The sequence below is a fragment of the Chenopodium quinoa genome, unplaced genomic scaffold (assembly GCF_001683475.1).
Source record: "Chenopodium quinoa cultivar QQ74 unplaced genomic scaffold, ASM168347v1, whole genome shotgun sequence".
In the NCBI taxonomy this organism is placed as follows: domain Eukaryota; kingdom Viridiplantae; phylum Streptophyta; class Magnoliopsida; order Caryophyllales; family Amaranthaceae; genus Chenopodium; species Chenopodium quinoa.
The window spans coordinates 579,827-594,643 of record NW_018745177.1 but is presented as its reverse complement, the minus strand read 5'-3'; the positions used below and the strand labels follow the sequence as shown (position 1 = coordinate 594,643).

General features: G+C 35.0%; 3 protein-coding genes across 4 annotated transcripts; all 3 read left to right on the top strand.

Annotated features, from left to right (window-relative positions):
• Positions 1–206: 206 nt before the first annotated feature.
• Positions 207–4,972, top strand: LOC110710717. Its single transcript, XM_021889051.1, has 4 exons — positions 207–727; positions 1,445–1,498; positions 2,698–2,823; positions 4,421–4,972. The coding sequence occupies exons 1-4, from the start codon at positions 329–331 to the stop codon at positions 4,598–4,600; spliced, it is 759 nt and encodes a 252-aa protein (XP_021744743.1). The 5' UTR covers positions 207–328; the 3' UTR covers positions 4,601–4,972.
• Positions 4,973–5,588: 616 nt separating this feature from the next.
• Positions 5,589–6,840, top strand: LOC110710781 (glucuronoxylan 4-O-methyltransferase 1-like). The gene has a single exon (XM_021889122.1). It carries the CDS (start codon positions 5,772–5,774, stop codon positions 6,612–6,614), a length of 843 nt encoding a protein of 280 aa, XP_021744814.1. The 5' UTR covers positions 5,589–5,771; the 3' UTR covers positions 6,615–6,840.
• Positions 6,841–10,807: 3,967 nt separating this feature from the next.
• Positions 10,808–14,620, top strand: LOC110710683 (superoxide dismutase [Fe], chloroplastic-like). 2 transcript variants are annotated; one of them, XM_021889015.1, is made up of 9 exons: positions 10,808–11,093; positions 11,186–11,238; positions 12,144–12,215; positions 12,375–12,563; positions 12,645–12,816; positions 12,963–13,081; positions 13,208–13,258; positions 13,836–13,979; positions 14,312–14,620. In XM_021889015.1, the coding sequence occupies exons 1-8, from the start codon at positions 11,033–11,035 to the stop codon at positions 13,959–13,961; spliced, it is 843 nt and encodes a 280-aa protein (XP_021744707.1). In that variant the 5' UTR covers positions 10,808–11,032; the 3' UTR covers positions 13,962–13,979; positions 14,312–14,620. The 2 variants fall into 2 exon arrangements, with proteins under 2 accessions (XP_021744707.1, XP_021744706.1); XM_021889014.1 differs by having other exon boundaries at positions 10,903–11,093; positions 12,141–12,215.
• The last annotated feature ends 197 nt before the right edge of the window (positions 14,621–14,817 follow it).

Genomic DNA, 14,817 nt, shown 5'->3' with positions numbered 1-14,817 from the left:
CTCGTGCATCTAATAGGTCAAAAGGCTAGTTAATCATAAAATATATTCTTTCCGTCCCTTAATTAGATTCCTAATTTTAGCATTTATTCCTCATGTAATAGAGAGAGGAAAAAAATCTAATTACGGGACGGAGGGAGTAGGAAAACGAAAAATCAAATCCACGTGATATGCACGTGCAAAGCTAGAGGCTTAGCAACAGCAACAGGCCAACAGCCAAAATCAACTCGAACACAGAAACAGCTCAACTCATAGAATACAAGAGAAGAGAAGAGAAGAGAGGAGAAGAGAGACTCAAACTTAACTCCAAAAAGCTTCAAATTCTTCATCAATGGCGATTTCTTTCCTTCCTTCAACTTCCATCAATGGAAAACTCAAGCTCAACCACCATCATCAACACCCCTATTTTCTCTCTCCTCCGTCGCCTTCTCGCCGTCTTCCGCTGCGCGTGGCGGCGTTTCAGCGCGGAGACTTCGAGTCCCTAAAAAGGCGCGTATTATCCGGTGAAGCTTGGAAGGAGGTTTGGCACTCTGCTAACGACGGCTTTGAGCAGCTTGTTTTCGACGCTAGGAAGGCCGCTGAGCGCTTCGACCGTCGCTATTCTGTCTCCCGTCGCCTTTCTTCTGCCGCTGAAGCTGCTTCTGTTCGTGTTCGTGAATTGGACCGTGAGTTTGAAGTCACGCAAAAATGGCGGAGTTTTTCTCTTGATTTCTCTCGTAATTTGCCTAGGGTTCGTATTTCCCGCGTTATCTATATCTAATTCTGTTTTGTTATTTCTGCAATTTGATTGAATTTAGGGTTTTTCGTTGTTTATATTGTTTGCAATTTGGTTAAAATCATGGAATTTGGGGAGTAGGGTGGTGCTGTGATTTCAATTTGTAAAATTGGGGATATTTTATCGGTTAATCAATTGCATGAGTGAGTTGCTGACTAAATTAGGGTTTAAGGCACGAAAACAAATACAAACATGTTCCGTTTAGGAGTTTACTCAGAATTTCAGTTCGTGAATGGGGGTATAGTCATTGGAAGATATGGGTGATTTAAAATTTGCAATTTCAATTTATCGAATTGGGAACAAATTATTCATTGCATTTGAGTAAGTTGCTGACTTAATTAGGGTTTTAACTTTTAAGACTCGTGATGACGAGAACAAATGCAAACATGGCTCTTTTACTTGAAATTCCTGTTCATGAAAATTGTGATAATCGATGGAACTTGTGGATGTTGTTTGCCTTTGAATGTTGCTATATCGTGCTGTTTGGAAAATCATACCCTATGCAAGTATAGATGATAATTTTAGTTGGAAGTACGTGATGATGACTTTTTCGTGTGTTGTGTAATTTGATTGTACCTCTTTGTTCTTTTTTTTTTTTTTTTTTTTTTTTTTTTTTTTTTTTTGTGGAAGTTGACATAATGGTTAATGTTGTTTATTACATGCCTCTTGCAGTACAGGAAGCAGTTCAATAGTTTTATGGATACTCCCCTTGGAAGGAGTTCTGCGGTACGTATCATCTAAGTTTATGCACCGTTTTGCATTTGTGCTTCTCTATGGTGGTTAATTTTCAATGTGCCTTTGAGCTTTGTTAACATTTTAGTGGGCTACCACTACTCATACAAAGTATTCTTATTTATTGGTATTGGACTAAATTTATTAAAGTTGTTGATAACAAGTCAATGGAGCCTCAAGGTGAAGAAATAAGACTGATTTGGTGAATTGACTAGTTCAGTAGGCTCTTGTTGTCATTTGGGATTCACATAGCTTCATAGATAAACATGGGAGACATAAGTGTGTGGTAAAATTGCGTATTTTTCTTTTAATAGCCCTCCTTAGCTGGACTTTCATTTTGAATGTGAATGGGAGGTATTATTACCAAACATATTACAAGATGACATTATTTTTATGTCTAAAGGAGTACCCCTCAGGCCCTCACTACCTCAGCCCCCTGAAGATATCCGTTGTACGTTAAAGGAGAACTTCTTGACTAACGTCTGCAAACTGAAATGAGAACTTCATTTTGTTAAACTTTCCATACCCTTTATCTATACAAGGAGTTCACCACAGGTTATAAAATTCACTCGATAACGTAAATTCCAAAATTGAAGTGAGTGTCATTATTAATATAACATATCTAAAGAGCTAAGCGAATTACTTCGCCTTAAACTTTGCACAACGAGAATGAACATATTCTTGCAGGACAGGAAAGTAATTCATTTGATCTAAAGGCTACTCTGCCATAACTTACATTCCGGTGCCTTTTTTTTTCGCCATTTTAACAAAATGATGGTAGATCTGTAGATGCTTTCAAATCTTGTGACTGTTGGCAAGAAGCCATTAGTATCAATAGATCTTTAATGCAGGAGAATTTTTCTATGTCTGTATTGTTCCTCGACTCTGTCTCTGCATTTTGACTTCTATTTCGTTCTTGTCTTACCATGTTCTTATTGTCACCTTTATCTGTATGTGAAGCCATGTTCCTTTCATCTTCATTCTCTTGTGTTGGATTCATTGTTTATCCATCATTCCACCATGAAGACATGGAAAATATACTCATGCGATTTCTGTATTAGTGATCTTTAGTTCTATTCATTCCAGAACTATTTTTTTTTTAATTACTTTCATGTCCATATTTGACATAGATCAATTGGGTCAATGCTCTAGGTTTTGGTTGTGCTTACTTTATTTGTTCATTTCCATTTCAGACAATCTTCTTCTTATGGTTTGCTTTATCTGGATGGCTATTTCGGTGTTTGATAATTGCCACTTGGGTACTGCCAATTGCTGGTCCTCTTCTGATCACTGCTGTTGCTAATAACATGACCGTAAAGGTAAGTGCATCTGCTTGCATTAGTTTTTTTCCTAATATTTTGTGATCAAGACCTCAATTTTTTCTTGAACATTGTCTGCGAGTAAAGAGACACCTTGTTCTAATAATAGTCTAGCTCTAGCATATTGAATTTAGTCCCCTTTATTAATGGCTGGCTAGTTCTTTCCATTAATCAAAACATGAAAGTCCACGAGTATGTCTGTGAAGAGACCATATGTAATGGTTTTTTATAAACGTAGCTGCACCAGGGTTAGAACATAGAATCCAATGGTTTGTCCAAAAAGTATTGATGATAAACCTGGTATTGGGGTCTGAGTACTTTCCAATTTTGTTCAGCTTGGAGTTAATGTGAGTCTGGTGATAGGTGGAAGGAAAGGGTGCCTTGAACTTTGTATGACTGAGTAATCCAGTTGAAAAATGCTTTTCTTTTGGTGTGTGTTGGATTTGAACTTACAGTTTACTGCAGTCAATAGAAGTAATATAGGTATGTGACCGAACTTTTTTTGGTGGGTAGTGTGGCATATGATCTTATCCTTTAAAAACTATTTATAGGGAGATGATAAGATGGCTTGATCTCAAGGGTTTTAGAAGCCGGGGATTAAATAACAGAAGGGAGAAGTATGTAAACAACTGTTTACAACTGTATTGCCCCCTCTAGATCCTTTATCAGTCCTCATATACCGGGTCATGTAAAGTCTCGAGTTACTGGGGGATCTCTGTGGTGTGGTAAGAGAAATATGAGAAATTTATAGGTGGGGTGAGAGGTTTTTTTTTTTTTTTTTTTTTTTTTTTTTTTTTTTTTTTGTGGTGGATCGTTGTTCTCTGGTGACTTGGTGAGGTCGGTTAAGAAAAGTCTTTGGTGATAAATGATTTGAAAAGGAAGCTGTATTAAGTTATGATGTTACCATATTTATAGATTTGAAGCATAATTGATCTCAGTTATAACTCCATGAACAGCAGGCTGTTATAATCCCGGATACAATGTCGTATATTACTGGAATATTTCTGTTCTCCTTCTGAATGGGGTTTGGTTATCTTGTCTGTTGCTGTACTGCCAAGTATATTGGATAATATTGCTTCGGTTTTTTTTTTTTTTTTTTTTTTTTTTTTTTTTTTTTTTTTTTTTTTTTTTACTTACAGACTCTTGTCAACATGATTTCAATTATTAATGGCTGCAATTGTTGATGAGTTTATATTTAAAAGGGATGTTTTGAAATTATACGAAGTATAATGGGAAGAATCTAACATTATCCCACATGACTATTTTTTACCATAATTTTTAATCATCATGGATAGTGAAAGTAGAGTATGTGGTTGATGTAAAAGTCAAAACATTGCCAGTAAAATAGAAACAGAAAAAGGAAACTTGCCTTTCAGCTGCCTACTTTTAAATTAGAATGGAAAATATAGTCAGTTGCTACAATATGCTAGCAGATTAAAAAACAATGAAAAATATTGATAGCTGCTGTAATATGTTGGAAAAACCCAGATCTTGTTGCCGCATAACTTGCAAAATGCTTGAGTGTAATATATCAATCTTCTTCGTGCATCAAATGTTCTCATGCACTTTGTGTGTTTTAAACCAAATTATTTCACAGGGTGCTTGCCCAGCATGCAAACGACAATTTATAGGTGTCAAGAACAGCGTAATACGCTGTCAAGGTTGTGGTAACACTGTCTGGCAGCCAAAGAGTGATTTTTTCTCAAAGGGGGGTGACAAGGGAACCCGGTCAAATTCTAGCCCTGACATTATAGACGTTGAATTTGAAGAGAAGTGATGAAAACCGATATATACTCAATTCGGATATGATATGTTTACTACTTTGGGACCAACAAGTTGTGAAAATGGGAGTGCAAAGAAGCTGGTGAAAGGAGAAATTTTCGTATCTATTTAGGATGCTAAACACGCTTATGTTGTAATACTCTGTATCTTGAGTCTGATTAATAACATTGAGAAGCATAATGCTGCTGTCTCCTTTTTTTGATCATGCTTCTATGTTTAGAAAGCTGATATGTAATAATTTGTTCTGTTGGTGCATTCAGCGCCCTGACTTTGCCGTTGTACAGTAAAAAATCTCATCATATCTCTCGTGTAAATTATTTGGTTTAAGTCCGATTGTTTATATAATGTGCCGAATCTTCTGATGTTACCTGTTTCTTGGCTGCTTTTTATTTATTTATTTATTTATTTTTTCATACCATTTTGCTCAAATTTTAAGAGTTGGATCATCTCTTTTCGCTCAATTTTTAAGAGTTGGTTCATCAGAAAGCATAGTCGTAATTTTTGTCTGTTGGTGGTTGCACATAGAATGCTAGGTTGGGGAAAATTTACTAAAATGGGATAGGTTTGTTCACAATAATTATAAGGCATTTCATGAGTATTTTAAAAACATTTGATGTACTTCCTTATCATATTTTTATTATTAAGCTTGTTGGTTGTTTATGTAAGTAGAAATTTTAAACTGTACGAAAAGCATGATAACCAATAAAATACAAGCTCAACAACTACTGAACTACCACTAAAAAGTTAACTCATATAGATCATGACCCCTTGATTTGCTCCCTTGTGAAGCTTTCTTATTAGGTTCCTTTCAAGCTACTACTTGACAGACAAACATAACTCTTATCTCTTTGATTTCCTAGGTTATTAACAATCAAATCAATTACTTAATCTCTAAACTAATCATGTTATTATAAACTAAGATATGTTAATGAAGATCACATACCAAACATGCCGATTTAGCTACCAAATATTATGTGTAGTTTTGCTTCATCTTCACTCAATAGTTGCTCAATAGTCTTCATCACATAACCAATATGCTCATCTCATAAAAACCCGTTTTCTTGTCTATGCAACACCAACATTAGCTTCTTCCAAACATCATATCCTCGAATTTAGAGAGCTAACAACACCAGTCATTTGATCTTTACATTCATTGAAGAACTACCATGAGGCCTAAACCTCAAGGCCCTCTTAATATCAAGCTCCTCATTTTAGGAGTTACCCTTGCTTTTCTCCTCCTCTTCATCTTAAGATCAAATTTTTCATCATCTTCTGATCAAAGTACTTCACAAACTGTAAGAAGTAGAGATTCGGATTGTTCATCATCTTGCACGAAACTCCCATCTTCGCTATCTCATGCCCTCGTTCACTACACAACCTCAAGCATCACACCACAACAAACACAAAAGGAAATCTCAGTTAGTGCCAAAGTCCTACAACAAAAGTCCCCTTGTAACTTCCTAGTTTTCGGCCTAGGCCATGACAGTCTAATGTGGAGCGCGTTAAACTATGGAGGCCGGACTGTTTTCCTAGAAGAAGACGAGTCATGGATTCAACAAATCAAACGTAGATTTCCTATGTTAGACTCTTATCATGTTGTCTATGATAGTAAGGTTAATCAGGCAGATACTTTGATGGAAATGGCTAAGGGAGAAGAGTGTACTTCAATAGGTGATGCTAGGCATTCAATGTGTCAACTTGCATTGAAGGGTTTACCTAAGGAAGTGTATGAAACTAAGTGGGATGTGATCATGGTGGATGCACCTACCGGGTACTACGATGAGGCTCCCGGAAGGATGACCGCGATTTACACTGCCGGGATGATTGCTAGGAATAGGGAGGATGGTGACACTGATGTGTTTGTTCATGATGTGAATAGAGAAGTTGAGGATAAATTTTCTAAGGCATTTTTGTGTGAAGGGTATATGAAGAAGCAAGAGGGAAGGTTGAGGCATTTCAATATACCAAGTCATAGGGATGGGTCAGAGAGGCCATTTTGCCCTAATTAGTATTTTTTATTTTTTAATTTCTATTCTTTTTTTAAAAAAAATTCTTGAGTTTTACACATTATTTTTCAATTATCATAAACTTCATAAAAGGTTCATGTATGCATGTTAGATATGGAATATTCTGCTTTACAATTTTTATTATAATACGTAGTAGATGACATGAGATGGAAAACTTGAGATATGGTATCAATTTTTATTATAATACATGTAGTCATTTTGATTTTTACAAGTCTTATACTCCGTAATTGGTATGAAAAGCTATTTCTCATTGTAGACTGAGAAACCACAATCATATTCATTCTCAAACCTGATATTTCCTACTATCAAGGAAATCAATCGGTGTGGAGTATAAACACCTCTCACAGGTTAAGACATTCATTATGTATATCAACACTTGAGAATAGAGGAGAGAGGTAAGTGAATCCCCTACTCCCAAGCATATGTAGTTGGTGAGACTCGAATTTATAACCTTAAAGTTATAAAGGGAGTTTCCCGTGCACTAACTCCATCAAATTTGATTGGTACAGGTGTACAATAAACTCTCCTATCCACTTAATTAATACTTTGTATTTCATATGCAGTGCTCCATATATAATTACTTCCTCTATTGCATAGCTATTGTCTGAATTTCTATATGGTTTGTTTGTTTTTTTTTTTTTTTAGTTTGCTTCGATTTCTTATTAGTTAACATGGTCCCTACAATCTCTCTACTTTAACACCTATCAATTCATGTCTCTCGTTTAGTGCAGTCAAATTTCAAACCGAAACCGTTTAACTGCCCGAAACCGAGCGACCTAAATGAGAACCGAACCGATTAAAAACCGATTTTTTTGAAACCGAAAACCGACCCGAACCGTATTTTAGTAAACCCGAAACCGAATCGACCCGAATAATGTTAAACCGTATAAGAACCGAACCCGTTAACAAACCGAACCGAATATAAACCGAACTGAAAGAAAACCGAACCAAAAAAGAACCGAACCGTATCTAACCCGAAATCGGTTCCAACCCGAAACCGTTTAAACTGGCAAAATAAACCGCTTACACCGAACCGTTAGCAAACTGCTACCCGTTTGCACCGAACCATTTAAAAATCGAACTGATTGTAAACCGAACTGGTTATAAACCGAACCATTTATGAACCAAACCGCTTCTAAATCGAACCGTTTACAAACTTTTTTATATAATTAAATGGATTTTTTTTTACGGGGATATAATTAAATGGATTAAATATTAGAAATCTTAGAATATTGTTTTTTAAATAGCAAGCCAAATCATTCATTAAGGTTTTAAGGATAATCAGTGTTCACAAACAGGAGCAAAACAAGCAGGCTCAGGCCCTGCCTCAAACTATTAGCAACACTACTGCCTCTAGTCATGTATACATTTGAGGTGATGAAACCAAATGAACAAAAAGCTTGTAATATTAAGTACCAAGGCTTGGCTGAAGGCGTAATAAATAAAATTAATTCACAGAGACTATTAAGCATATGATTACATTGATTTTGTGAGTAATAATGAAATAAAGATGGGAGTGTGCTAGTGACATGAATATACTATTAGGCTATGTTTTAATTCAGATTCAACTATAATTTAGTAAACTTGAAATGGAACCGATATGAATAACGTTAAAGTGGTTAAACAATCGAAGAACCGAACCAGTTATAAACTGAACCGAAAAAGAACCGAACCAGTTAAAAACTGAACCGAAAAAGAACTGAACCAGTTATAAACTGAACCAAAAAAGAACCGAACTGTTTCTAACCCGAAACTGTTTCCAACCCGAAACTGTTTGAATCGGGATAAAAACCGTTTACACCGCACTGTTAACAAACCGCAACCCGTCTGCATCGAACCGTTTACTACCCGGACTGTTTACAACCCGAACCGAATTAAGACCGCTTAAGAATAAACCGAAATCGAATCGAATCGATAACTATTTAAACCGAACCAAAACCGACCCGTGAGACAATTAAACCGATTCCAAACCAACCCGATTAAATACCGAACCGATTTCAATCCGAACCGAAACCGAACTGTCAAACCGTTTTGACAGTGCTACTCTCGTTAGATTGTTATGTGGGGTCTGAAACACTTTTAAAAAACGAATGAAGTAATGGTTATATTTAAAGATAAATCTAGGACAAAGTACAAAATCCAAATTTAGTTAGTCCAATCCTCTAAACTTATTTCTGGGTTAAAATGAACCAAGATTTTTATTTCATATGCAGTACACAATGTACTAGAAGAAACACAGCTCCAGTCTACATTTGTACTAGATATAACACCTCCTATGTGCTCATCATGTCACCATCTTTCTGGCTTTTTCGATGATTATCATATTATCCTTGTCACAAAAAATTTCCACCGAAATAAATAAATGTCTCAATCATAGTGAGGGAATGAGGTTTAGGTGTATCCTTCACCATATAAAATTTACAGAAAAATCGAAAACGTTCACTATAGAATTGTATATGAAGTGTTGAAGTATATATGCTCACAAGTATTAACCTTAGATTTTCATAAATTTTAAGAAATTTTGACAATTACCACCTTCTGTTATGTCCATTTTAACAATTACCACCTTCTATTTTTTTTTGAAAATTACCACCTTCTATTTTCAAAAACATCAAAAGTTACCACCTTCTTGCCTCCCAACTACCACATGACGTCATTTTGGGCTCATTCTTTCCCTTTCCTCGCTATTTCCCTCACATTTCTCATTCCTAACTCAATTCTCATCCCCCCTTTCACTTTTTTCCCCCAAACAATCAAAAACACTTCAATTCACTTCTCCAAATCAAAATTGACAAACAATTATTGGTGGTTTTGGGGGAAAAAAAGTGAAAGGGGAGATGAGAATCCACATAGGAATGAGAAATGTGAGCGAAATATGGAAGGAAGGGAAAGAATGGGCCCAAAATGACGTCACGTGGTAGTTGGGGGCAAGAAAGTGGTAACTTTTGATTTTTTGAAAATAGAAGTGGTAATTTTCAAAAATAAAAAATAGAAGGTGGTAATTGCTAAAATGGACATAACAGAAGGTGATAATTGTCAAAATTACTTTAAATTACTTCTTGCCCAACTATTATGTATCATGTATGCACTTGTAACAGAACTATATCTTGACCAACTACTAGTATTTTTACACTCGTAACAAAATTATGTGATTAAAGTATATATGTTTGGAAAAATTGCTAAAAATAATACAAGTACAACTTTCGGCCCATTTTTTTTTTATATAATTTTATAATAATACAACCTTTAGGGGTATTCATTTTAAACAAGATAAAATTGATTTTCGGTGAATTCTGATGTGGGTGAAGGGGATGGGATTTTCCACTCTTCCTCGTCCCCACCACTAAAAACTCATCCTCTACTTTCATAACCTCAAAGTTTATCGAAAATTCGATTTTATCTTGTTTAAAATGAACACCCCAAAAGGTGGTATTATTACAAAATAATTCAAATGTTGTATTATTAAAAAAAGAATTGGCCAAAAGTTGTATTATTTTTAGCAATTTTTCCAATATGTTTACACTTGTAACAAAATTATGTGATTCCATGAATACTACAAGTATTAAAATGAAAATCATTTCCTTTATACTTCGGTTAAAAAATTACTTTTCCCATCTAAGTAAGTTATATATGAAGTAGTTAGTAAGCTCCCTAAAAAAAGAAAGCAGCCTATGAGTTACACTTCGCAAGGATCAAAGCAATTACCTACTAAGGCCCTGTTTTCCTCACCTTAAAAAATAATATTAAGTAAAAATAATTTCAGTTAAGTAAAAATAAGTTCAATTCAGTAAAAATAAGTTCAGTTTAGTAAAATTCAATTTTCTTAAAGAAGAATTATAATAGAAAATCAGTAAAAAATAATTTCAGTTCAGTAAAATTAAGTTCAGTTCAGTAAAAATAATTTCAGTTCAGCAAAATTAAAGTGAATCAAACAAGGCCTAAATATTAAATTTTATCCAATAAAGGTGTAAGAAATTTAAGGATTTTGAAGATTTTTCACACCATGAATTGAAAATAATTATTCTTTTCAATTTTTCCTTTTTTTAAATGTTTTATACTTTTTATTTCAATACATAATTTTCTATTTTGAGTAGAAGTGCGAAAGGTGAAATTATTCTTTTTAATTTTTTCTTTTTTTAAATGTTTTAATTTTTTCTTTTAATAATTAATTTTAGCTTTTATTTTCTCCAATAATATTCATCAAATTGTGAAATTTCCCTTTGTCCTTTAGTAAACATCCAAGTATCTAAAAAAGAGAGCTTTTTCAAAAAAAAAAAATCTAAAAAAGAGAGAAAACTAAAAAAAAACAACACCCAAGTATCTATATACCACGTTGCTATACAAGAGTGTGTCTGGCACATTTCTAGAACTGCTTAGAATATTTGTAGCTCAGAGAAACAATGTCTGCAGTTGCTGCAACTTCCTCAATTTCACCATCTTCCTCAATTTTCACTCATGAAGGTTTGTTTGACCATTGAATCATATCTTTGTGTTTTTTGAATAAAATTAGATTGATTTTGTTTAATTTAATATATACTTGATGATTTTTGCAGGGTTTAAAGGGGGACTAAACTCTATCCGCTTCTCACCTTGGAAGCTTAAGGAAGTGGGTATTCTTAATTTTTTTTAATTTTTAAATATTTTTCTATATTTTATGTGAGATATATTTATTGATAATGGGTTTTAAGCTGCTTGATAAATTTACATGTGGGATAAAAAAAAAAAGTGTATTCTTTCATGTTTTTATTGCAATTACTAGGATTGGAAATTATGTGTAATTAACTAATTACAGATAACATCAATTTGATATTCGATAATTAGATTATAAAGATGTTTGGTAAGATTAGTTGTGAGGCCGAACAATTAAAGGGAGGATTCTCAGCTTGGAAAGTCATTTACCAAACATATGTTTTTGGTTGTATGAGGAGATTAATGACATGAATAAGCAAGAAGCCAGTTATATCTTATAAGCTGGCGAAAAGCCATATGCAATCAAGAGGCTAGTGATAGAGCTTTGAAATTTTTATGCGTTGTATATTGCTTAAGATATGAAATTTCCGGACTTTGTTTAATGGAGTGAATTAATAACGCTCTAAGCAACAGATTGATAGATCAAATTGACAAATAAAAGGCCAAGTGAATTACATTATTTCGATAAAGTGACCAACTGACCAACCATTATGAGTAACAGAAGCTAAATGTACAAAATTTCCATAAGAGGACGGAAAAGCTTATCTTTAATCATGTAAATTTCAAATGCGAGCTTGCCTTGCTAGGTGAAATTGCATTGCTAAACAGGAACACTAGTTTGTCATTATAACTCATGATGTACCTCTTCTTATCGATTATGGTGTTTGAAACTTTCAAGAGGTTAGAGTAAATTGTCATCATGAAGCTCAATCTTCTTAAAACACCAATGGTATAGAATTTGATTTTGAACCCCTCTAATTTGATTCTATTTTGTGAAGAATACTTGCATTTTTTTTCCCTGACAATTTAATGATGCAGCAGACAAGAGTAAGAAGAGCCGGTGCTGGTGTTGTTACAGCCAAATTTGACTTGAAGCCCCCACCTTATCCATTTGTAAGATTCACATTACTTGAAAGCTCTTTATATGATAATTCTTGCTTAATATTTGTCTCCCTGACGTTACTTAAGCTACTTGATGTATGAATGGAAAGCAGTGTCCTCTGAATCTCGAGTTTGCTAATCTCTTGGCACCTCTATGTTAATTTTTGATAGGATGCCTTGGAGCCGCACATGAGCAAACAGACGTTTGAGTATCACTGGGGTAAGCATCATAGAGCATACGTGGATAACTTGAACAAGCAAATAGTTGGAACAGAATTAGATGGATTGCCACTTGAAGAAGTTGTACGAATCACATATAACAAAGGAGACATGCTTCCTTCCTTTAATAATGCAGCACAGGTCTGCGTTTGTAACGTTCTTTCAATGCAGACTACCATTTTTAAGAATCTCGGTATCTTCACAGTTGCATTTTTTACTTAGGCCTGGAACCATGAGTTCTTCTGGGAGTCCATGAAGCCTGGTGGTGGGGGAAAGCCTTCTGGCGAGCTTTTGGCACAAATTGAAAAGGATTTTGGTTCCTTTGAAGCATTTACTAATGAATTCAAGACTGCTGCTGCCACACAATTTGGTTCTGGCTGGGCTTGGCTTGTTTGTGAGTACCCCATATACTAATATCTTTTGTTTCTTCACAGCATGGCCTTACCCATTTTCACCTTAATAAAGAAAAAGGGAAAAATAATAATAATCAGCTTCTGGTATTTGATGTATGCTAATCTACTAATTTCTATTTGAACGCAGACAAAGCAAATAAATTGGACGTTGGAAATGCAGTAAACCCGAGACCATCTGAAGATGACAAGAAGCTTGTGATTGTGAAGAGCCCAAATGCTGTGAACCCTCTTGTTTGGGATTATTATGTGAGTAATTTATCTTTAGGCTCATGCCTAGAAATGTTGTAGTGAGCTGATAATTATAAGAATGCTATGCTAAGAGCTTGTTTATTTGAGTCTCAATTTTGATGTATGGCATGTCTTATGTTGCAGCCACTTCTTACTATCGACGTTTGGGAGCATGCATATTACTTGGATTTCCAGGTTAGGCTAACTTTCAAAAGTCTCTGAATACTTGCAAATGCTTCCTGAAACGAAACATGTTCAGCAGGTTCCTAAAAATTGGGAACCAAAACCGGAACCTGTAGGTTCCGATTCCAAAACAGGGTACCCTGTCTTTCAAAGTAAGCTTAATAGTCACTTGATTTTCTAGAATATTTAATTCAAAATTACAAATACTTATATTAATACCATTAATTAAACCATTAAGAGTAAGATGAAAAATGAATAAGAGGAGGGAAAGAGGTAGGTGACGGCTTTTATTCAATTTTGATATAGGGCTTTTATACTTGGGCTTAAATGATAGGTTCCGGTTTCATGTATCCTATAGGGAACTTATACTAACAGGGTACCCTTCAGGTTCCGGGTCCAAAATTTTATTACCCGGCACCGGAACCTGTTGCAACAGTTTCCCATTTTTATTACCAGGAACCGGAACCTAATCTACAGGTTCCAGTTCTGAAACCTGCGGTTCCGAGCAGGTTCCGGTTCCTGGTTAGGGTACCTTGAATTTTTGCTTACCCCTACTCACAAGCCAACCCCATATTTCTCTGTTTTGCAGAATCGAAGGCCCGATTACATCTCAATTTTCATGGAAAATCTTGTTTCCTGGGATGCTGTTAATGCACGATATGAGGCTGCTAAGTCTCTTGCTACTGAGAGAGGGAAAGAAGCAGTGCAGAATTAAGAAGATTTTGGTTAGAAAGTAAGTAGTGTAACCACAGGCATCCATTTTTCATATTGATACAAATGTCTCAGCCTCAGAATTTAAGTGACCAAGTTCAGGGCACTTTTTGGACCAAGTCCTGATTATCTGAGCAATAAGACAAAGGTTATGATAGTATCTGAGCCTTGTTAGACATGTTTTTGAGTGCAAGGGGTTTAAAACTAGTATTGTGCACTTAGCGTGGTCATAATAAATTTATATGGCTACTTTCTGGCAATTTCAGTTAGATTTTGTCATGTAACTCATATATGAGGATGGGCCATATTGTCATAGATTGTGTTCTGATTTCGTTTACTTGTCTGTCTTGATAGGTGTTAATGGAATAATGGTGGTTCTGATTGTTAGCTAGACATTGGTGCAGCAGATCGAAGCTGGAGTTTAGCCTTGTAGAACCAGTCCTAGCTGTTGTAGCTGAGCTTATGTGTTTCTTCTACGGGTTGTATGAGGGTGCTTTATAGCTTGTTATACCGTTCTGATTGTAATGCCAGCAATAGTAAAAATAAAGAGCATCTCTCTGTGAAAACATGTTTCTGGAGAGGCTCTTAAACCAGATATTAAGCATTATTATCAAGAAATTTTTATTAAAGCTGTTAATTATATAAACTTTGCATGATTTCTGATAGGTGAACTAAGCCTACGGGCCTACCTCCAATAAGTTAGGCTGCCTGGCTTTAGCTTGAATCAAATTGAGGGCTTATGATGCTTAATTGGCTCAGTTACACCCTGAATGCTATTTGTCAATTGTTCAAGGAACCTTCTTATTCTTAAGAGTGAAGGGTATTCAGCAGTAATTTGAGTAGTGTCTACCTTGAATATT